General features: G+C 32.6%; 1 protein-coding gene across 1 annotated transcript in view; it reads right to left on the bottom strand.

Moving 5' to 3' along the window:
* LOC129974884 (CD109 antigen-like) overlaps positions 1-25,502 on the bottom strand; it is a 160,268-nt gene that overhangs the window by 39,983 nt on the left and 94,783 nt on the right. The window contains exons 13-21 of the mRNA XM_056087658.1: positions 19,594-19,743; positions 14,003-14,143; positions 13,825-13,873; positions 10,707-10,820; positions 9,796-9,919; positions 5,926-6,043; positions 4,917-5,030; positions 2,901-3,017; positions 2,676-2,804 (exon numbers count right to left, since the gene is read on the bottom strand). Coding sequence (XP_055943633.1) covers positions 2,676-2,804; positions 2,901-3,017; positions 4,917-5,030; positions 5,926-6,043; positions 9,796-9,919; positions 10,707-10,820; positions 13,825-13,873; positions 14,003-14,143; positions 19,594-19,743 — 1,056 coding nt within the window. The remainder of the gene's footprint in view (positions 1-2,675; positions 2,805-2,900; positions 3,018-4,916; positions 5,031-5,925; positions 6,044-9,795; positions 9,920-10,706; positions 10,821-13,824; positions 13,874-14,002; positions 14,144-19,593; positions 19,744-25,502) is intronic.

Raw genomic sequence — 25,502 nt, forward strand, 5'->3', positions numbered from 1 at the left:
CCCCCCTAGGGGGGCGTGAGCACACTAGAGAGAGGGCACTAGAGCACACTAGATTCTTTGCCAGCATGGCTAAATGATTTTCAATGGTTACAAAAACAACTTTTACATGTTCTTCTTCAGCCTTGAGAGTTTTAGTACAATCATCCACATTTGCAAATATTGTTAGATTTCTTTGCTTTAAATTTATGCTCCACAATTCTAATTTTCTACAAAGAGCATTAACTTTATCACTCGTATCCAACATATGTGTACTTGCTCCTTGGAGATGAGGATCCAAGTTATTTAATTTCTCGAATATGTCAACCAAGTAGCTCAATTTCATCACAAATAAACCGTCGCGAAAATTTTCGGCCTCCGGTCTGTTGTCTTCTTCTAGGAAAATGGCGATTTCTTTTCTTAATTCATAAACACGTTGCAAAGATTTCCCACGTGATAATCATCTTGCCTCGCAGTAAAATAGTAACGCTGAATGTACTGAACCCATGTCTTTACAAAGTGCGGAAAATATTCTCGATTTCAGGTGTCTAATTTTTATATAATTTACTACGGTTACAACCGTAGTTAACACAATATTCAGACCAGGAATCATTTCTTTCGAAGCCAAAGTTTCTCTGTGGATCATGCAATGTGTCCAAACGCACTGAGGCGATTTTTGTTTTACAAGTGCTTGTATACCTTGGAATCTTCCGGGCATTGAACGAGCACCATTCACGCAATTTTTCCTTTCTATGTTTGCCTCATTCATAAAATCATTTAAAATAGCAAATATTGCGAGGGACGTTGTTTTGAGTTCTACTGGTTTGCAGAAAAGTAGTTCTTCCGCTACGGACATATTATCACAAAATCGAACATAGGCAATTAAATGAGCAAAATTATCTGATGCTTCATCAAGCTGTATGGAAAACAATTTGTCATGCAACTTCGAGGAAAGGTAACACTGTACATCTTTAGCTATATCACCAATTCGACGAGCAACAATATCATTTGAAACAGGAACGGACTGCACTTGTTTTGAAAAATTATCTCCAAACATATTTTCTGCAATCACAACTGCTGCTGGCAAAATAAGCTCTTCACCAATGGTGTGAGGTTTTTTACATCTGGCTATTTTATATGAATCTTTGTAAGATGCAATTAAAGCTTTTTTATTCACAAACAAAGTTTCTTTAAAAAATGATTTTGCTTTTTATATGATTTTAATTTTAATTCGAAGAATTCTCTGGGTTTTTGACGTACTCACGTTTTCAAATTTTGTTTAAGTTTATTAGGTTCCATGCTGCCTGCGACCAACATTTTTGAGCAAATGACACACAGGGGCTTTCTTCTTCATTTTCTTCAGTACTGGTAAACCCAAAATCTAAGTATTCGTGAGAATATTTTCTTGATTTTATTTTCGGAACCACGCTCGTCTGTGTATTTGTTGATGCCTGACTGTCATCTAATGCTCGATTACTTCCGCTTAAAAATTTATTCATGAGTCTGCATAAATCTGCTGCCTGCTTAAGATGGTGAATTGCAATTAACACGAACACATATATAACATGCACATTCACGATATATTTGACAGCGATAGAAGGATCGACTCGAATGAGACTGGCTGGAATTGAAATTTGCATTATCGAACATTTTCCTTCTTCCTATGAGAAAACATCTGCGCATGCTCGAGACGGCATAGGTCGTTTGGATTCTCTTCCACAAACATTACTTATTGTTTCTCTTTTGTTTAGTCATTTAGTTAGTTTTATTTCTTTTATTATTCGAAAAAATGAATTTCCAGTTTCTAAATTTAGCTCACCCCGTCTAGGTTAACTTTCATTGATGAATTTTTCTATTTTCATATTCTTTTAACGTTATCTCTCTGTTTGGCTTTCATTTCAAATAGGCTAAGTTTGGCTTTCATTTTTCCCGCTTTCATTCGCTTCATCTGTTTACCGCCCGCTTGGCAAAATGCCAGATGTGGTTTCTCGCCAATGTTGGCTCGCTTTTACTCTTTTTTTGGCAGTTAGTTAAAAATAATTTAAAAACAGAATACAAAATACTCAATATATATTATTGTTGTATATATTTTATTGTAAGCGGGGGGAGGGGGGCGAGATGAAAATTATGATTGAAAACTGGACCGCGAAAACTGAAAGGTTGAGAAACGCTGATCAATGCAATCTTAAAATTACTGATTACTATGGGAAAGGTTGTAGCCATATTTGTACTGCTGTTTTTTTTCTGAAATGAAGTTACTCTTAAATTGATCAATGCAATCTTAAAATTACTGAATACTATGGGAAAGGTTGTAGCCATATTTGTTGTTTTAATAAAAGTTTTGCCCATGAGCTGGTTGCAGCTCTTCTGAACACATTTGGATAATTTTTAATTAATAGAAACCTTTTATCAATCACACGTTTACATATAAAAACTGATTTCCACCCTGGACTGATGTTTAGTTATCTAACGATTTCCATAATTAGTGCAACTTAATTTATTGACATCCGGTATAAAAAAATTCCTTCTATATAATATAAAGAAGCCCACAAATTAGAAAATTTAAAAAATATATGGAGAGCAAGGATTTGAAACATTTTGACATTTTGAAACAGTCTTGCAGTTGAGCAATCTTCGTCAATCAATCAGAAATTTAATTTTTCATCAAGAATTGCTTTAATGAATTACAATAAACTCACGTTGATCTGGATGTTCATGGTCGCGATGTCTCTTGCAACTTGAGTTCTGCCGATAATGTTGACTACAATCTCTCCAATTCTGGTGGCAACGATAGGAACATGAACAATCATGTGACTCACTGGTTTCACCTAAAAAGTAAGAACACTTCAACTTTTAACAAAGAGCACTTAATAAAACAGTGATGAGAAAGGTAATAAACTATAAATGGATAAGATGAAAATTACATAGATAAGGTGCTGGTGCTCCCCACCAGATGTTTTTGGGTTGTAGGACGAAACAATACCCAATGGTCCAACTTCTACGAAACGGTAATCATCCGAAGCCACGAGGATAATTTCTGCCTGCGTAGATGAAAATGTTATTTTCAAAAACGAAAGAAAAAAATCAATTCGGTATAAAGATGGCCAATTTTCGTCTTGAATTTTAGTCACAAGATGCAGTAAAAAAATAAGAGTGATAAAGAAAAATGGTACTTTGGAATTATCACGTCGACCATTTTCGTACTTTGGGATTATCCCGTCGAGCATTTTTGCCAAACCCGATATTATCGCCAAAAGGTAGCTTTGAGACAACTGCTTTTCATTATGATGGTGCCAAAGGATTGGCGCATTTCGCGAGGAATGGCGCATTTTCGTGAGATTTGACAGGTCGACGATATAATCCCAAAGTAACAGAAAAATAAACGAGTACCCTCATTTGATTACTGGATTCTAAGTTTGAGATTTTTCGAAATGGACGATGCCCAAGCTGTATGTAGTTCTCAATGGGCACATGCATTCAATGATTTGATCATCATTCATAAATTCTTCTTCGTATTACTGATGCACAGGAATGTACTGCTAGTTAAATGCGCATTTCATACTGGCATAAAGTAGTTTCGAAAGAATATGCATAAATAGATAAAATGGTAATGTATTCGAATGGTAATGTATTTTATATGATGGCATAAAATAGGAAAAAAAAAAACTTACTTTATAAAAATATTTCACTTGCTTTACTTTAACTTGTTAACTTCTACAGGGTGGTTATAATTAAACTTCCCTTATAAGCAGGAGCCTACAACGCGAACAGATGAACGGATTACAATGAAACTTAGTATATAAACTATACACGAGATGCGCTCACAGAATTTAGAAAAAAAATGCCATTTTCTGTTCCAAAATGTCCACCAAAGGGTGCGTTTTTCGGAAAAGCATTAAATTTAACGCAATAAACGACCAAAACGGAATACAGAAACAATATTAATAATCCAGAACAAGAATTATGAGTAATAAAATGTAAAACCTGGAAAGGCTGTCAGTTCTAGGAAAAAAAATGTCCAGATTTTGCAGGCGAATGAGAATGGTCACATGGAGCTCCTTTCCCGACATCGTCCTGGACACGGTTAACAACAACTCCTCTTGGGCAATTTCATCCTAATCTGTTCCTGTATCTGCAAACTGAGAACTGTTCATTGTTGTTGTTTTTTCCCCTCAAACAGCGTACAGTTATTTTTTATTCGTACCTTTTCTTAATAACAAGGCGATCAGAAACTAGTCTATAAATGTTAATATTGTTTCTGTATTTTAACCTTTTCCGTTTTGATCGTTTATTGTGTTAAATTTAATGTTTTTCGAGAAAAGGCACCCCTATTGAATATTTTAGAACTATTTTTTTTTTCGAAATTCCGTGAGCGCATTTCATGTATAGTACATAAGTATACCAAATTTCGTAGCAATCCGTTCACCCGTTTGCATTGTAGGATGATGTTTATAGGGGAAATTTAATTATAACCACCCTGTACTTGCTTTATAAGAATATTTATAAAGTAAGAATAAGACTTACTTCTTAGAATTTTTTGATGAAAAGTTGATTTTCAGATTTCATAATATTAATGAATTATGAAATATTTTAATAAAAATCTAGATATTAAAATAAAAATCGGAAATGATGCATTGAAAAGAACACGATTGGAAAAAGAAGCCATAATAGCTATTATAATTAAATCTTCTAAAGATTCTTTAAAAATAAAAATATACTTTAAAAGCGATTAAAATTCTTATTTTTTAGAATATATCAATCTGAGCCATATGCTTTTATGGGGGGGGGGGGGTATTGTTTTAACTCCCAGAATTTGGATGAAACAATTTTTTTCTAATTTTTAGTACTCTGATTAAGTTTAATTTAAGAATCAATTATATTGATGATGATATTTAAGTATCAATTGCTTGAATATACCATTTAAAGAAAGAAATGCTTACTTTGATTTCGATGAGCTGGTAGTTGATGACGGTCACTCGCAGGCCGATTTGCTCTCCCAGAGCAGCCTCTTCGGGCCCTTCTACAAGGATGAAGAAGGGCTTTGTTGAGTCAAACTAAAACACAGACACGCCAAAAAAGCGATGGCTTAATCATTTAAAGAAACAAAATCTTTCCACAAATAAATTAAAACGCCATAAAATGCAAAACGCAAGAAGTTATGCCATTGTAGTTTTAGTGGGGATAGTTTCGGTTATGATTGAGACCAGAAAATGAAACATTCGAGAAATATAAAAAAAAAAAAAAAAGAAAAAAGAAATTCTTAGAAAAAGGTATTATAAATGATTTGTTGAATCAGTTTATCAATGATCCCTAAAAATAAATGAAATGGCTGTTGGAAACAGTGAACATACACAATCTCAAAGAGACCAAAAGACTTTATAGAAATTAAACTTCATCATTGTTTTCAGAAGTGCATTTATTAATAGATAGAATTATTAATTAATATAATTAATTATAGAATAGAATTTATTAATTAATAGAATCAGAGAAATATTTATTCAGTAATTGTTTGAAATATTGCAAAAATTATAAAAGAAATATTCTGTGAGATGAATAAAATTGCATTGCTGAAGGATTCGATTTTCTGCAGTCATATTTTTAAAAAAGTACGTTTGATTTCAGCAAAAGCGTTTTCGTGTTTGTTGAAGTTTTATCTGTTCCGTTTCAAATTCAAATTTAAATTTTGGTTACAAATTAGAGAGATAGGAACACAATATCATAAGATTTCTATATCAATATATGAGACTATAGAAATGGGAAGATAAAAATATTTTGATGAAAAAGCTATTAAGATAAAGGTGCCAAATATTTATTTAAAAATTTAAAAGCTTTTACTCCTGACGAACCAGCTGGTCGCCAAAGGTGTCTAGTTTATAATATTTGCTATTTATTGTGTACTATATTTTTATAATATGTAAAAATAGGATAAAAAAACGTTTTAGAACTTACGATGATGTATTCTGGTAAAATATGGAGACCATAAATTTTATTCATTCCAATAGCATTCAGAGCATATGCAGATGGTCCTTTGGGTGAGATGGTGTTCACATATTCTTCTTGATCTTCTCTATAGGAAAGAATCAGACCATCTTATAGAGTAAATTCTATACAGTATGCTTAAAACTCAAAGAAACAGTAAACTATATCTATAGCTTCGCTTGAAGACAATTTCATATTCATAATGAAAGAATGCTTTTAATATTATAAGCAGTCTTGATTTCCTAATAATGGCCAATATTTAACATTAGAATTAAAAATTTAATGCCTAAACAATTATACTTTAATATATTTTCGATATTTTTTATGCACTATCTGAATTACACTTCAGTAGGATTTCGGCAATATTTTGTATTTAATACATTCAGAATACAGAAAAGATTTAGACTTCTAGTGATCTCAGAAAAGTATGAAATCTACCAAAATAACAAAGTTTATGAGATCTGAATTAAAATTGGAATTGAACTTCAGCTATAAAAATGCAGAATTATTACATAGTATCAGGGTATGAAAAAAATTGATTCTTATTCCAGCAAATTTCATTATTTAAACTATTCGTCTGCATTAAGCATACCGGCATATGAAAATAGCATTAACAGATCAAATTTCTAGTTAATCGTGCATTTGTGGAAAATATTCACATTATGACAAATCTTACAAACTTAACACATATTTACTTCGAAAAAAAATCAGAAGAGGAAAAATTTATAAGTGTTACAGATTAATGCATCCATTTGGGAAGCAAAACGTTTAACTATTAATTCTTTTAGTGAGCTAAATAACTCTCTTGCTCACTAAAGGATGCTGACACTCATGCCAAGAATGCCAAAGCAGTGAATCCCACCCTTCTATCTGCTACTGATCTGGATGCTAATGCGGTGGCAGTACAGAGCTCTGTACCAATCGAAAGACATTCTCCCTGACAAATCTAAATTATAAAAGAGACATCACAATCACAATTGCATGGCTCAGAACAGGGCACTTGAGGGGCATGAAGATCATGCCTGATAGTTCCAGATTCTATGAAGAATGCAGCACTGTCCAGACGTGCAACTGGATCCGTAGCATATTTTTAGCTGCCGTTCCATTATTTCAGCCCTCTTCAAAATAGACATTGACTGCAACAGGGATATTCTTTATTCCGATAAAGCTGAAGATGTGGCCAGGGCTGTTCTGCATGTTTTCCATCCAATCTAACAGTCCCCTTCTCTTCCCCTTTTTTATTGCACTTGTCACATAACAACAACAACAATAGATAAATAATTTATTAAGTGTCACGAACCCATACGAAATATCATATCCGCCATCGTCTTGTATAATTTGATACTAAGAAATTGTTCTTTGTTGTTAAGATTTGTTAAAAATACCATTCTATTGGCATACTGAGAGTACTGTTGTGGCACTCATGTGTGATGGAAGAAAGACGAAATAAGGATCGAACAGGAAGACAAAAATGAGAGAGTCTCTTATCAGTTGAACTTTGCTAACGTTGGGAGAAGAAGGCAATGAAATTTATGGTGGGTTAGAGTGCGGTGAGAAGAATGAAAAGAAACTTTATTAATATTATCTTACTTTATTAGCTTATTGAAAAAAGAGACACTTAAACAGAAATAGAACGTCAGCGTGTAAGTGGAAACAAATGAGGGGAGGTAGGAATCTTATTTCGGTTTCACTACATTAAGATATGGAGAAGAAAGTCACAGCGGCTTTTGATAAGTGAGGGTATCATTTAGAGGAAGAAGAAGACTTTGAGCGACGGATTTAATGGTTCAGTTTTTCTGCATGGCGAACTGAGAACAGACGAAAGAGGTTCCAGTAGGACAGCGCTTAGTAAAAAAAATCCAGCAGTGGTCTCACCAAAGGTTTCACAAATATTCTATAATAAAGATGTTCCCTCATTCCATGGAAAAAATTGCGGATCATGGATATGGTAGAGAGTGCCTTGCTTGGCATTGACTTACAACAATTGCAAAATATTAACCTCTGGCATGAATTAAAATTTTTTATTGACTCTATCGAATGATCCTTGGTGAGTTTTCTGATGATAAATTCCTGGTATGAGGCTAATAGTATTTGAAAATGGAATTAGGCACATTTTCCCGAACCAATTAAAACCAAAATTCGACACAAAATTACAATTAAAGTTACAAAAAAAAAAAAAAAAAAAAAAAAAAAAAAACAGAATTCGATATGATTAAATGATATTTAAATTATCATGTTTAGATATTTCTGAAAGATCACACCAGTTGATAGCCAATTCGTAGCTACATTTAGATAAAAATTTGATTCATGACTCTACCATAGCTGTTAAATATATGTACCGAATTTTTTATCCATCTATGTCTCTTCGTTTTGTAGTCACATTTGAAAAACTGGATAAATAGACTTGCTCAAAATTGCATACACTAAATTTCATCAGTTTTGCTCCAAGCGTTTTTGAGTTGTATTTGTCACAAACGGATAGACAGACATCATGCCAACAATGTAATTTTCAAACTCAGGAAGATCAAAGACTTGGAAATTCGTCAAAATCTTCAGTTCGAATTCTTTTGATGATTACAATACTTTCTCTATACTTCGTATAAGAAAAAAAACAATTAAGCAGTATCTCATTGATTTCATTTCACTACATTGGATTACGAAGAAAAGAGGGTTCAGGGTTAGAATGGGTCAATTTGGGGCGTAAAGTATAAAGAGGGATATTAATAAACAATTCCGCTGCAGTAACGTGCCAAGAACAGAGAAAATATTCTTTTTGAAGATCAATGTGTGAAGTAGAGAAAAAAAGATGAAGTATAGTTCATTGGCTATATTTTTATACTTGTGAAAATATACACAGGGTGATCAAGAAATAACATGAGGTGTTCGGTGCCCTGTGGCGTGTTATGTACTGGACGTAATATAACAAAATTTGACCACCATACGCATTAAAGTACGCGGTTTCGATTAATGAAGAAAAAAAATTTAGTACCAAAAAACGAGGATGGGGGAAATTCCAGCGTTGCGATACAAAAACTTCAGTATGTAATTTGCATATACGGGTACTTTTTGATACGATATAGAGGAAAGGAAGGGTTTACTGGAATTCAAGTCATTCTGCAAGAATTCGCCCGTATATGGCGCTGTCACTACATGAACGTGCCTTGTTATAGTCAAGCTATTTTATCAGCGGGATGAAAATGCCAGTGCTGCTATTCCTGAATACCGACGGTTAAAAGATACATAGAGGACCGATGACCATAACTAATTTACGAAGAATGGTTGAGAGATTTAAAACTACAGGAATTCTTGGTGTGCAACCAGGCCGAGGAGGATTTCTAACTGTGGGGCTACTTGAAAGGCGTTGTATATTAAAGACACGTACTTGACATTCCTACTTTAAAAAATCAAATAATGTTACATGTCAGGCGAATAAATGAGGATATGTTGCGAGCCACCGTCGAAAACCTCATGTACCGCATGCAGTTATTGGAACATCAAGTTGGTGGTCATTTTGAGCCAAATTTGCAGGTTGCTATAATAAACGTTTTCCATTGGTATTTGGTATGTTGTTATTTACTGCTTCCACTGGCAGTTATATATTCTTTTTTCACACATTATGCGCTTGCAGCGCCAGGATTTTCCCTATCGACGTTTTTTGGTACTTTTTTTTGGCAAATCGAAGCCGCATACTTTAATGTATATGGTGGCCAAAATTTTTGTTATATTTCGTCCAGTACATAACACGCCACAGGGCACCGAACACCTCATGTTATTTCTTGATCACTTCGTATTTCCTTAATTCCGTATAAAATCCTTCTGAGTATTCTCAATGATACTTACCCAATAATCTTATTCTTCCAAGCAAAGTTTCCTGCAGTGGCATCGAAAAAGGCATTTTGTCTATTTCTGCGATACAGATAGAAATCAAACAAGTCTTTGTCTTCGTTCAGCTGTATTTGGAAACCTTTAGTAAGAGAAGAAATTTTCTTTTTACATCCATTACAGTTTTTGATTCTGCAATATATTCATTTTTTCTGGCCATTTTAAACATATATAATACATTCGTATGTAAAATAATAAAATGAACCCTATTTTGAGGATTATTATTGGACATAGAGTGTATAAATTAATTATGAATAAAATGATGGCTTATAGCAAATATAACTTTCAAATATTAAAAAAATAAATGTATAGTGATTTGCAATTATTTTAAACAACTGACACTGATACAAAGCCTCGTTTATATTGAATTACAAACGTTTCATAATACTTGTGTGTTGTGCTGGCACATACTTAAGCCCGCTGACAGTTATCTCCATTATCTCATAATACTTACTACCAATATATAAAAAATAGCTAGCGTATCGATTTATTATATTCAAATAAGAATTCTTTACTTTATGAACGTTTTAGTTCAAATATCATACCACATAGAAATACTTGTTTTCTCTTATCACCCAGAATATAGGTTTCCATCCAGCTTTTTTTTTTTTTTTTTTTTTTGCTAATAGTTGCGTTTATGCTGAAGAACGAAAAAGATTTTCGTAAAGAACAAAATATGCTGTGTAGCAATGCAATGTGAAATTTTGCTCTATAATGAGGATCTTCATTTGCTTTCAGTATGAATGTACATGAAGGAAGATGTATAATGTAAAAATCGAAACTTTTATTACTATAAAAAATTATTGTTTGAAAATGTATCTGGATTTTATTCTATCCTGTATGTCACACTATGCAGGTTCTATACTCACAGCTTCCTTCATCCGTTCCATCGTCACAATCTCTTACACCATCGCATCGCTTGTGAGTCGGGTAACACTGTCCGGAAAGACAACTGCTCAGATCATGCGATGCATTGCAGAAATCTGAGAAGAAGCAAGCGTATTGTATTAAGAAATTAATAATTATGCAAACAGTCTCTTACACATTTACTTGTTTCATATCAATATTGAATTTATTAAGTTTTTCTTTTTTACAACATTATCAACTCTATGAATACGGAAAGGCGGCAAACGCCCGTTAAAAGAAACTACGGAAACCGTTCATCTGAATACTTATCATTAACAAATCCATCCCCATTTCGTTGATTGATTGTATACCCGCGTTTTTGCTTAGTTCATCAGAGACTCTGGCTCTGACAAGTAGTTTGTAGATACTTCGCAAATTTGATAACAAACGAGCGACATCGAAATTTCATTTGAATAGCTTTACTTCAAGCAGCAATGAAAGTTGGAAATAATTATTAAATATATTGATGGTTATTCTTTTTCTCAGATATCTACTACATCGTTGTTTGAGAAACTAGAGTAAAATGTTATTGGCTAACAGCTTTGCTTCATTTGCTCGAAAGATTTTCTCAACCATTGATTCCTTTAAGCTACCAGCAGTAATGCTAAAACAATTACAGTTTGTTAAGTGAAATTTTTCATTTATTAATGTCAACTTACAGTTGAAATGATCTGGATCAGAGCTCATCAGGCGTATATTGGAAATGAAAAATCAGATACACTAGCCAAGAAAGCTTTATGCTCAGAAACCCAAGAAATATCTTTTCATGAGTTCAAAATCCAACTCAGAAATGAGACTAAAGAACTAATGATTAAAGTTTGGCAGGCGAGATGGAACAATTCCATCAAGAGGAGAACAACCTATCAACATTTTAAAAAACGTTTATGTTATCCGAATCGAGGGTGATTTTTATATTAATCAAGTACACACTGGACATCAAAGTCGTTTCTTTGACTTATCAGTGTTGCACCGAAGATGGATCTATAAATCACGTGATCAAAGCCTGTATACTAAGTCGAAAACTTAGACTCATTAACAAGAAATTGGATGCTTCTTGACGTCGAAGAACTCATAAAAATTCCAGCCATTAAATCTTCTATTTGGGACATTTTGTCAATGCTATTGACTTTAGTTCTCACCCAAGGTAAAAAGTTAATGTACACTTAAGGTATTTTATAAATTTTTAATGTGTCAAAATGTTATATATAATGTAAAATGTAATATTTTTTTAGTCTTTTTTTTGTACCAATGTCCGATGTCATCAAATTTTGTTTGTTTCTTTGTGCTAGGTAGGTTTGCTGATCGGTGGCCCCATCAAGTTTCCCGCATGGCCTCTGGCTAGATCAGGGTATTGCTTGCATATTTATTAATCTCATGTTACTATTTGTGAAGCATCTAATTTCGCCTCGTCGTTTGAGAGATTTGATATTTAAAATTAATGACATAAAAGTTACGCCTGCCCTGCGAAAGTATCCGAGGTAATCGCATGACATATGTCGCTACTGCGCGAAAGAACTAAGGTTGATCCCTAAGAAACCTAAAGGGCTGAAATGAAATCTCTCCCTTACCGCTTCGGAGAATATGGTTTCGTCATTGGAGAGGAGGTATCTTGACTCTACAATATTTCTATATCGACATCGAAGTTAGAATCAGTCGAATGGCTTCCATTGACTTCTCATTTTTGCACTCTTAAGTGCCTCCTCAGCGAAATTATTTTCGAAATTATAAGTAAGTGCGAGAATCCTAACACGAATTGGTATGTTATCTGAATTGCGAATGCAAACAAAATTCAATAGCTGATGCAATTGAGCGAAAAACAAACAAAATAGATAAATTAAGCCTAAAACTTTCTGAAGTTATGATGCTTCAGACAAGAAATTTTACGCTACTTTAATGTTGTCATAAAAGAAAGAAATAACATTATATGTTCGGAGCCTTGTAGCATGTTATGTACTGGGCAAAATATAACAAAATTTGGAAACCATACACATTAAAGTATGCGGTTTCGATTTGTCAAAAAAAAAAAAAATAGTACCCAAAAACCCCTGTAGGGAAAATCCTGGCTCTGCAAGCGCATAATGTATGAAAAAAAAATACATAACTGCCAATGAAAAGAGTAAACAACAACATACCAAATGCCAATGGAAAACGTTTATGATAGCAACTTGCAAATTTAGCTCAAGGTGACCACCAGCCTGATTTTCCAATAAGCGCGCGCGGTACACGAGGTTTTCGACGGTAGCTCACAACTTATCGGCATTTATTTCGTCTTACATGTAATTTTATGTGATCTTTTGAAGTAGAAATGTCAGGAACATGTCCTTGATACAAAACGTCTTTCAAAAGTAGCCTCACAGCCAGAACTCGTCCAGGGCCGCGTTGCACTCCAAGAATTCCCATAGTTTCAAATCTTTCAATCATTCTTCGTAAGTTATTTATGGCCATCGATCCTCTACGGAATTGTTTTAATCACCGGTATTCACGAAGAGCAGCACTGGCATTTCATCCCACTGATAAAGCAGTTTGACTAATAAGATGGACTAATAATGATGGCATAATGATGATAAAACAGCTTGAATAATAATGATGCGTTGTCACTACGTGACTCCACGTTCACGTAGTACCAACGCGCTCTACGGTCGTATTCTTGCAGAATTACTTGAATTTCCCCATCCCTTCCTTTTATCCTCGATATCGTATCATACTTTAATGCATATGGTGGCTAAATTTTGTTATATTTCATTCATTTACATAACAAGCTACAGGGCACCGAACATCCCATGTTATTTCTTGATCACCCTTTATATACATATATTTGTTAACTTGTTTTTTCTAACCTTGAAATCAATTCGCATTTCCAAATTAGTTACTTTAGATTACGACATAGCGTTAATTAACGCGAAGTTAGTTCAAAATTGCACGAACACTTATGTTTATCTTGTCATTGCGATGAACATGAATCGGCATCGTTCTTAAAGCTTTTCTAGATATAAAACAACTAAGAAACATAAAAAAATCATGAATTTTTTTGTATACATTATCAACTACATTTTTTATATATAAAGTATTCACAGAACTTACTTGGCATTTCAGATATCACCAGATTTGTAAAAACTACAAGATTGGAATTCTGGAAAAGAAATCATTCATTCTGATTGAAAAAAAAAGATTCAACAGAAATAATTGTAGTTACAGATTTAATTCAAAATAAATTTATAATATACGGAAATTTAAAAAATGGAACTGAAAGTGTCATTACCTCGAAAGAATTCTTCGTGTCCCTTGCAGAATTATGAGTGACGTAGTAGGAAATTCTTTCTGGCGATCCATCCCTATGCCTCCAGAAGGCTCGATCAAATTTCAAATAATCCTTTTCGAAGGCGTACATCGCTTCATATATCTGTAATGAGTAATTCATACATTGAAACTTTCCATGCTTCTCAGCGGTTTCTGCATTCAATGTTTTCTTCAATATTTTAAATGTCTTATAATAAGGGATTCTGGATATCACTGGCTAAGATGTCACAAGAAGCTGAACGTTTTGTAAGATAATAATACTTTATTAATAGATGTTGTTTCATAATCCTTCGAACCTCTTTCATTGCAGGAACTTATAATACACCACTAATATAAAAAAAAAACGATTTTTTTTTTCGCAGAGCTATATATAGTAAATTATAACCATCATGCAAATAGATTTAGGAAAGCTGACCGAAAAGGAGGAAAATAGCTGTATATTTCAGTCGAGTATCTCATCCCAGAAAGACATAGAGAGATTTGCCCAGACATAATCTAAAGGATAATGAATACTTGAGCCTTGATTATACAGGGTAAGTACAAATGATGAACCCAATTTTTAAAAAAAATCATTTTTTCGAAACTTCTGCACATATAACAATAAATTATAAGTTATACAAGAATTTAAAGAGAAATATACCAAGTTTTTTTCAGTTACAAATGTCCGTTGAGTTACCCTCTTGTACACAGTATACATCCAATCAGTAATCTAGTTCGCCCCAAACATTTTGTAGCATTTTGTTTTGTCTGTTATCTTTGACATAAACCCACAAAAAGAAATCATTGAGATAAGACATTGTTTACGCACCACAAATGCCGCAAACACTGCCAGAACTTAAAGAGTGCTCTTATGTAGCCTTCAGAACTTCTTTTACGGCTACGGCGAACAAGTTGAAGGAATGTTTGGTGAAGAAAGAAGACGCCAAGGATGGCGATAAGCTGCGCGCATTGAACTCTCAGTTACAAGATAAATTCTTACGTTTAGATGAGATTCAGAATAAAATTTCGTCGTTACTTTTAGAAAATACTGACACTGCTGCCGAATACGAAACTTATTTTCAGGCGGCAGAGGATTATAGAGATAATTTTCTTGAGCTTAAATCCAAGATAGAAACGCTATTAAATAAAGATTCTGGATCTTTTTTGGAAAGTTCTTCCGAGCTTGATGTGGTAAAATTAAACTTACCTAAATTTGAATTAAAGATGTTTTCTGGTGATCCTAAGGAATTTTTGACATTTTGGAGTATATTTTCAAAAATTCATGACTCAGAGGAACTCACTACTATAGACAAATTCCAATATTTATATGTCTATGGTGCCTGATTCGAGAGCTGCTAGATTATTTTCCAGTTTCCCAATAACAACTGAAAATTATCCAAAAGCCGTCGAACAGCTGAAATTAAGATTTGGCCGGGAAGATCTCTTAGTGCAAATATATGTCCGCGATTTCCTTTCACTGGTTCTGAAAAATGGTAAGACTGGAAAGAACGCCCCTGATTTAGCCACCCTCTACGATATGCTGGAAACAAAATTAAGAGCACTGGAAAGTTTAGGGCGCCCAAAAGAAAAATTTGCTCACTTTCTAGAGCCATTGGTGGAGTCATGTTTGCCAGAAAATGTTCTGCGAGCGTGGGAAAGGAGTAGAATTTCAGAAAGTACTGATGATGCTACAAGTCAGAGATCCCTGGAAAAACTTATGTGCTTTTTACACCATGAAGTCGAATCAGAAGAAATGATACGTTTAGCTCGGGAAGGATTCAGTAAAGATAGGGGAAGTGGTGCTATACGAAAAGATTGTCAGAAATCGGTCCATAAAGAAGAACCCACTGTGGCTACGTTAATTTCAAGTACAACTGGTGCAAAACTTAATTGTATTTTCTGTGACCGCCCTCATCTAAGTCAAGACTGTCAAAGTTATCTGATATGAGTTATGAGGACAGAAAATCGCAAGTTATAAGAAAAAGATGCTTTCTCGTTTGCCTTAAGGTTGGACATTTAGCAAAAAGGTGTCATAGTAGTGTGAGATGCTTAATTTGCAAACGGAGACATTATCCATTACTTTGCCCAGATTTACGCAAGGAAAAGGAAAGTAATTTTTCCTCTAAGGACAGAACAGCCGATAATGAGCAGAGATCTACAGAAACACTGCTAACAAATCTTCCCTCTGAACATGAAATATATCTCAAAACTATTATGGTCAGACTACGAAATAGAGACAAGGAAGTCTGTGTTCGAGCATTGTTGGATGATGGATCTCAGCGGTCCTATATTGAAAAGTATTTAGCTGCAGAACTATTCCTTTCTCCATCTGGAAGAGAGATATTTTCTCAAGGACTGTTTGGCGGAGGAATTTCCCCTGCTTCTGAGCATAAGAGATACATGGTAAACGTAGAAAGCTTAAATCGCAAATATTCAACTCCATTGTCTCTTCTCGAGCAACAAAAGATATGCTCAACCCTGCCCAGAATACATGACAGAAAATTGCTTTCTGAGCTTGCTTCCAGAGGAATAAAACTTACAGATGTTGGAAGAGATTCACCACCTATACGAGTTCTTCTGGGAGCTGATATACTTGGAAGCATTTTGACTGGCAGAATAGAAGTATTATCTTCAGGAGTATCTGCAGTTGAGACCTTGCTGGGTTGGACAATTTTAGGACTGGGGAAGAAAAAGGAAGTTGTTAACCAAGTCACATTAAGCTTACAAAATATGGACGTGCCTAAAATGTGGGACTTGGAAGTTTTGGGCATTACAGATCCCATAGAGAAGATAAATGAAAGCCTTCTTGAAGAAGAAACTTTGACCCATTTTAAGGAAACAATTAGGATCTGTGAGGATCAAAGATATGAAGTGGCTTTACCATGGCTAGCTGGACATCCTGCTCTATATGATAAATACGACGCAGCAGAATCCAGACTTCGTACAGCAACTAAGCGTTTGATAATCGAAAATTACTTTGAAGCCTACGATAACGTATTTAAACAGTGGGAGGCAGAAGGTATTATAGAAGCTGTCCCAATAGACCAGCTTGCCAAGAAAGTCCATCACCTACCTCACAGACCCGTCATCAAGCCATCAAGCAATACCACAAAGGTTCGCCCAGGTTTTGACGCTTCGTTCAAGAAACCGGGATTTGCCTCCTTGAATGAATGCCTTAAGTGTGGGCCCAAGTCTTATACATAAAATACTGCCTTTACTATTAAGATTCCGTTCTGGTGCCATAGGTGTAATTGCAGATGTGAAACAGGCATTTCTACAGATACGTTTGAGAACTGAAGATAGAGATGTCCTAAGATTTTTATGGTGGGAGAACACTGGATTCTCGGAAATAAGAATTTATCGTCATTGTCGAGTAGTCTTCGGCGTTTCCTCCAGCCCTTTTCTGCTGAATGCCACTATAAGTTACCATCTAGAATGAGAAAAATTCCAGACATAGAGCCTCAGGAAGACGATTGGTCATTTAAAAGAAGGATTCTACGTGGACAATTTAGTTACGAGTGTTAATGACGCTACAGAACTAGAACAACTGAAATCGCAATACATAGAAATAATGAAAGAAGGCGCATTTGAATTGCGTGGTTGGGCTTCTAATGACTCTAAGGAAGATCAAGATAAGCAAATGGTACTTGGCCTGAGTTGGGATGTAGTTAGCGACGAACTCTCTAGCAAGCTACCAGCAAATATAGATTGCACCCAAGAAAAGCCAGTTACAAAAAGGGTATTGCTATCTGTGATCAACAGTATATACGATCCAATTGGCTTTACGGCTCCAGCTTTATTGTTACCAAAATTGCTTATGCAAAACGCTTGGAGAGGAAAAATAGGCTGGGATGAGGTGTTGCCTGTAGAACTTGAACATAAATATAGACTCTATATAGTATAGACACATATATAATACAGAGAAATCCTCATAGTTGAATCAAAGAACCCAAACCGAATGAATTGGCATTTGGCTCAAGTGATCGAATTGTTTCCAGGCAAGGACGGCGTGGAGCGTGTGGCTAAATTAAGACTAGACAGTGGTGAGATCATACGACCGCTTCAACGAATTTATCCTTTGGAGCTCAGCGCTGGTGACCATATCATCGATGACCACCAAGGAACTGATATAGCTGCGCAAAACCCAGGTCCTACTGCAGCTGATGTTCTCAAGGAAGTAAAGAAATCTCGATGTGGCAGTCCATTAATTCCTGTTAAAAGACCGAATTTGTGAACTGTTAATAATTTTTATTTTTGTAATGTCATATATAAGATTTTGAGTTTGTAATGCAAGTATGTAATAATTTGTTTATGTTTTGTATTGCTTTAAATTGTTTGTCTGCAATACAAAAGGTGGGAGAATGTTGCCATTCATTTTATATTTCGCACTTTCTGTTGTCTTTTCTAATTATGTAACGTTATTCAGCTAGCGATACTGCAACGGAAGAAAAATTAGTGTAGAATTTCATCCATGTTTACGTTTTTGATATAGTTCCTGTACATAATGTAAAATAAATAGATTATAGATAAAAGATCGTCTTCAGTCACAACACCCTCCATCTAAAAATTATGGAGGCTCATGGTTCTGCTGCAAAAGAAATAAAAAAATACATTGTAGTGACGAGTAATTCAAATAATTCCAACAATTAGAGCTTACTAGGTAATTATTATGTAATATTTTATCAGCATATAACCTCTCGGTTCCATAGAGAAATACAGGTTGGTTATAATTAAAGTTTCATTTTGAAATGATCATAAAAGGAAAACTACTGGACAAAAATGTTATCAAACTTGGTAATAATTTAAAGGAAGTTATGGAAATTTCTTTTCCACCAAAAAAAGTACAAAACTTACCACCAGGGGAGGAATGGCGCTTTATGTAATATTGTTAAACAAAATAGGACATGAAGATATCTGCTTAAAGTGTTTTAATAGCTTTTGAAATGTGTTACAAAGCATGTTCATTGTGTGTTATCGCAAATACACTGCATATGGTGACAATCGAAACAATTTGGCGGAATTAAAAGACGCGGTACATTGATATTTGCTTAACATCCCCCCTGATATGCTAAGAGCTACTATTGGGAATGCAGTAATGAAATTCAAATTGCTTTCACAAAATGGTGGACGCCACATTGAACATGCTATGTAACACGTTTCAGAAACGATTAAACTCATTTTAAACCGATGTCTTCATGTCCTATTTTGCTTTAAAATGTTGCATGAGTGGTGAGTTTTTGAACTTCGTTTTGGTGGAAAAGAAATTCCCACGACTTCCTTTAAACTATTACCAAGTTTGATAACATTTGGTCCAGTAGTTTTCTTTTCATGACCATATCAAAGTGGAACTTTAATTATAACCACCCTGAATAAAACTTGAGTGTAGAATACCAATTAATAAGTGTCAGAAAAGTCCGATATTGCATCTGCTACTTATGAAACAAATGGAGACAATACATGTTGTAATGATAATATATTTATTCCGCACTTGTTTATACGGCAGACATTTTGATAGTTATTTTTAATAATGTGAGCAGCTTTAGTAATACATGTGAAGTTCTTGTTAATACTTACAGAAGTGACTGTGAGCTGTTGGCGACCGTGTGTCGACATGTGATCACTATCGAAACCCCATATTCCAATGTTCGACTCGGATGTCAGTCGAGGAATTAATTCAATAAGATTTCCAGATCGTTCTTGTTTCATGTTTACATCCAGAACAAACTACAATGAAATAACATGATGATGATAAAATCTAACTTATCTTTAGCATAAAATATTTCTGAATATTATTTTTACACAAAATCAGGAAGTTCGCCACTAGAATTTCTCACAAAAATATCATAATGCTCACACAAAGTCATGCAGTTCGCGTCACAAAATTCTCGTAAGAATGTCATAAAGATGGTTGAAAGGTGATAACGTCCATTCCATGCATTATTTTTGTACTCAAGAGCCCTTTTTCCTCAACAAATATAAAAGCCACAGTGATGAATAAGTAACAATAAATACCATTTTTCAGCAATTTCTAAGATAGAATCAACACTTTAGGTTAAAATACGTTGCTTAAAACTTAAGTTACATAATTAAAAATTAGGAACATGAGAATTGAACGACTCTACACGTTTCAGTTCTCCCCGAGTCCGATATTTCGTAATTATTGATCGTTGTTATTATTCAAGAAATTAGGGACCTTATCCGAGGTCCACCATTTTATACCAGGTGAGAGGAATAATACTTGTATGAAAGGGTATGCGAAAAACGGGTGGGGGGCGGCCATTCCCACTGGCTTCCCCCCTACCTGTCGTCGTTGAATCAGCTGAGAAGAAAGAGTCATTGATAATAGATGAAATGGTTCCACATAACCTTGAACTACAATTGTGCGCTTTATATACGAGAAAATAAGAAAGATGGATAGCATATTTTTAAATGAAGCTATGCATTCATTGCGTCCTATTTCTTTGTCTGCTTACCTTTGAATAAATTTTGCTTAATAAGGCGCTTCAATTGAATACTGAAAAATTTAATTTCCTTTTAAGAAATGGTGGAAACATTACATCACAAAATTTACAACAAATTTTTTTATACAGTTGCTTGATAAAATAGGTATTCTCATACTAATGCCAAATTACGACGCTGTAACATCTCAAATGAAATGAACATTGTTAAAGAAAATGTATTGACAACAATATATCATTGATCTTAAAACGCAATTATATTTTTAAAGAATTGTTTAGGGTTTTTGGCGCAAGAGCCATGATGTTGACTACCAACTATTTTTTAAAGAAATCAGTTGAAAAGTTAAAATCTGATAGTTAAAATTTAGTAGATGCATATTCAAGTAATAATTTTAAAAGAAAAGAAATTTTCACAATGATTTCTATGCAGATATAAATACACAAGCGCAACAAAAATAAATATATAAACAATTTTCATGTACTTAATATTTCCATATTCCTGTGATAATTCAACTAAAACAAGTAGTTAACATTGAGAAATGGATCAGGCAAATGGTGCAAATACTTATTCTATGCATTTTTTGGGAATATAGAGATAGTCGTGAATTTTATCAGCTGTCATTTAATCATTGAGAATTTAAATTTAACATAATTATTGTTCATATATATTAAAGGCTTTCAAATATAGGGTGATTCAAACTTTTGGGACAACTATAAAAATCACTTATTCGCAAGTAAATAAATATTAAGTCGTGAATTTTATCAGCTGTCATTTAATCATTGAGAATTTAAATTTAACATAATTACTGTTCATATATATTAAAGGCTTTCAAATATAGGGTGATTCAAACTTTTGGGACAACTATAAAAATCACTTATTCGCAAGTAAATAAATATTAAGTCGTGAATTTTATCAGCTGTCATTTAATCATTGAGAATTTAAATTTAACATAATTACTGTTCATATATATTAAAGGCTTTCAAATATAGGGTGATTCAAACTTTTGGGACAACTATAAAAATCACTTATTCGCAAGTAAATAAATATTAAGTCGTGAATTTTATCAGCTGTCATTTAATCATTGAGAATTTAAATTTAACATAATTACTGTTCATATATATTAAAGGCTTTCAAATATAGGGTGATTCAAACTTTTGGGACAACTATAAAAATCACTTATTCGCAAGTAAATAAATATTAAGTCGTGAATTTTATCAGCTGTCATTTAATCATTGAGAATTTAAATTTAACATAATTACTGTTCATATATATTAAAGGCTTTCAAATATAGGGTGATTCAAACTTTTGGGACAACTATAAAAATCACTTATTCGCAAGTAAATAAATATTAAGTCGTGAATTTTATCAGCTGTCATTTAATCATTGAGAATTTAAATTTAACATAATTACTGTTCATATATATTAAAGGCTTTCAAATATAGGGTGATTCAAACTTTTGGGACAACAATAAAAATCACTTATTCGCAAGTAAATAAATATTAAATCGTGAATTTTATCAGCTGTCATTTAATCATTGAGAATTTAAATTTAACATAATTACTGTTCATATATATTAAAGGCTTTCAAATATAGGGTGATTCAAACTTTTGGGACAACTATAAAAATCACTTATTCGCAAGTAAATAAATATTAAGTCGTGAATTTTATCAGCTGTCATTTAATCATTGAGAATTTAAATTTAACATAATTACTGTTCATATATATTAAAGGCTTTCAAATATAGGGTGATTCAAACTTTTGGGACAACTATAAAAATCACTTATTCGCAAGTAAATAAATATTAAGTCGTGAATTTTATCAGCTGTCATTTAATCATTGAGAATTTAAATTTAACATAATTACTGTTCATATATATTAAAGGCTTTCAAATATAGGGTGATTCAAACTTTTGGGACAACTATAAAAATCACTTATTCGCAAGTAAATAAATATTAAGTCGTGAATTTTATCAGCTGTCATTTAATCGTTGAGAATTTAAATTTAACATAATTACTGTTCATATATATTAAAGGCTTTCAAATATAGGGTGATTCAAACTTTTGGGACAACTATAAAAATCACTTATTCGCAAGTAAATAAATATTAAATCGTGAATTTTATCAGCTGTCATTTAATCATTGAGAATTTAAATTTAACATAATTACTGTTCATATATATTAAAGGCTTTCAAATATAGGGTGATTCAAACTTTTGGGACAACTATAAAAATCACTTATTCGCAAGTAAATAAATATTAAGTCGTGAATTTTATCAGCTGTCATTTAATCATTGAGAATTTAAATTTAACATAATTACTGTTCATATATATTAAAGGCTTTCAAATATAGGGTGATTCAAACTTTTGGGACAACTATAAAAATCACTTATTCGCAAGTAAATAAATATTAAGTCGTGAATTTTATCAGCTGTCATTTAATCATTGAGAATTTAAATTTAACATAATTACTGTTCATATATATTAAAGGCTTTCAAATATAGGGTGATTCAAACTTTTGGGACAACTATAAAAATCACTTATTCGCAAGTAAATAAATATTAAGTCGTGAATTTTATCAGCTGTCATTTAATCGTTGAGAATTTAAATTTAACATAATTACTGTTCATATATATTAAAGGCTTTCAAATATAGGGTGATTCAAACTTTTGGGACAACTATAAAAATCACTTATTCGCAAGTAAATAAATATTAAGTCGTGAATTTTATCAGCTGTCATTTAATCATTGAGAATTTAAATTTAACATAATTACTGTTCATATATATTAAAGGCTTTCAAATATAGGGTGATTCAAACTTTTGGGACAACTATAAAAATCACTTATTCGCAAGTAAATAAATATTAAGTCGTGAATTTTATCAGCTGTCATTTAATCATTGAGAATTTAAATTTAACATAATTACTGTTCATATATATTAAAGGCTTTCAAATATAGGGTGATTCAAACTTTTGGGACAACTATAAAAATCACTTATTCGCAAGTAAATAAATATTAAGTCGTGAATTTTATCAGCTGTCATTTAATCATTGAGAATTTAAATTTAACATAATTACTGTTCATATATATTAAAGGCTTTCAAATATAGGGTGATTCAAACTTTTGGGACAACTATAAAAATCACTTATTCGCAAGTAAATAAATATTAAGTCGTGAATTTTATCAGCTGTCATTTAATCATTGAGAATTTAAATTTAACATAATTACTGTTCATATATATTAAAGGCTTTCAAATATAGGGTGATTCAAACTTTTGGGACAACTATAAAAATCACTTATTCGCAAGTAAATAAATATTAAGTCGTGAATTTTATCAGCTGTCATTTAATCATTGAGAATTTAAATTTAACATAATTACTGTTCATATATATTAAAGGCTTTCAAATATAGGGTGATTCAAACTTTTGGGACAACTATAAAAATCACTTATTCGCAAGTAAATAAATATTAAGTCGTGAATTTTATCAGCTGTCATTTAATCATTGAGAATTTAAATTTAACATAATTACTGTTCATATATATTAAAGGCTTTCAAATATAGGGTGATTCAAACTTTTGGGACAACTATAAAAATCACTTATTCGCAAGTAAATAAATATTAAGTCGTGAATTTTATCAGCTGTCATTTAATCATTGAGAATTTAAATTTAACATAATTACTGTTCATATATATTAAAGGCTTTCAAATATAGGGTGATTCAAACTTTTGGGACAACTATAAAAATCACTTATTCGCAAGTAAATAAATATTAAGTCGTGAATTTTATCAGCTGTCATTTAATCATTGAGAATTTAAATTTAACATAATTACTGTTCATATATATTAAAGGCTTTCAAATATAGGGTGATTCAAACTTTTGGGACAACTATAAAAATCACTTATTCGCAAGTAAATAAATATTAAGTCGTGAATTTTATCAGCTGTCATTTAATCATTGAGAATTTAAATTTAACATAATTACTGTTCATATATATTAAAGGCTTTCAAATATAGGGTGATTCAAACTTTTGGGACAACTATAAAAATCACTTATTCGCAAGTAAATAAATATTAAGTCGTGAATTTTATCAGCTGTCATTTAATCATTGAGAATTTAAATTTAACATAATTACTGTTCATATATATTAAAGGATTTCAAATATAGGGTGATTCAAACTTTTGGGACAACTATAAAAATCACTTATTCGCAAGTAAATAAATATTAAGTCGTGAATTTTATCAGCTGTCATTTAATCATTGAGAATTTAAATTTAACATAATTACTGTTCATATATATTAAAGGCTTTCAAATATAGGGTGATTCAAACTTTTGGGACAACTATAAAAATCACTTATTCGCAAGTAAATAAATATTAAGTCGTGAATTTTATCAGCTGTCATTTAATCATTGAGAATTTAAATTTAACATAATTACTGTTCATATATATTAAAGGCTTTCAAATATAGGGTGATTCAAACTTTTGGGACAACTATAAAAATCACTTATTCGCAAGTAAATAAATATTAAAAAAATGCACAGAGTTTACTGAAGAGAAAATCAGCGTTTTTAATCAGAAAATTAGAATATTATATTATGATGATTTAAAATGTAAATGCCATCAACGGATAATTCTGTAGAACCGTTGTTCGGAATAAAGGCTGTAAATGTTAATTTCTTCCATCGCAAAATTCATTACAATTTTTCGTAGCTTTTAGTAATAAACTATTGTTTAGTACTGTAAAAAAGTATAGTACTTTGTTAGACAACAATACTTCTGAACATAGATTGCTCTGATAACTGTAGAGCCATCTAATAGATTAAATTGTGAATTATTTTGCCAGAAAGTTAAGAAAAAACCTTTCAATTTTTTTGTGAATACATCAATCGTTATTCATTAGCGAATTACTGATTTACTTTTTAATTACTCTGTTCGGTAGAAGCATATTTAAAAGTATTAAATTACATTGATGAACTTCGTAGCTTTTGTTGCACTATCAACTAAAGCTGGCATTTTTACAAAATCAATTT

The sequence above is a fragment of the Argiope bruennichi genome, chromosome 7 (assembly GCF_947563725.1).
Source record: "Argiope bruennichi chromosome 7, qqArgBrue1.1, whole genome shotgun sequence".
In the NCBI taxonomy this organism is placed as follows: domain Eukaryota; kingdom Metazoa; phylum Arthropoda; class Arachnida; order Araneae; family Araneidae; genus Argiope; species Argiope bruennichi.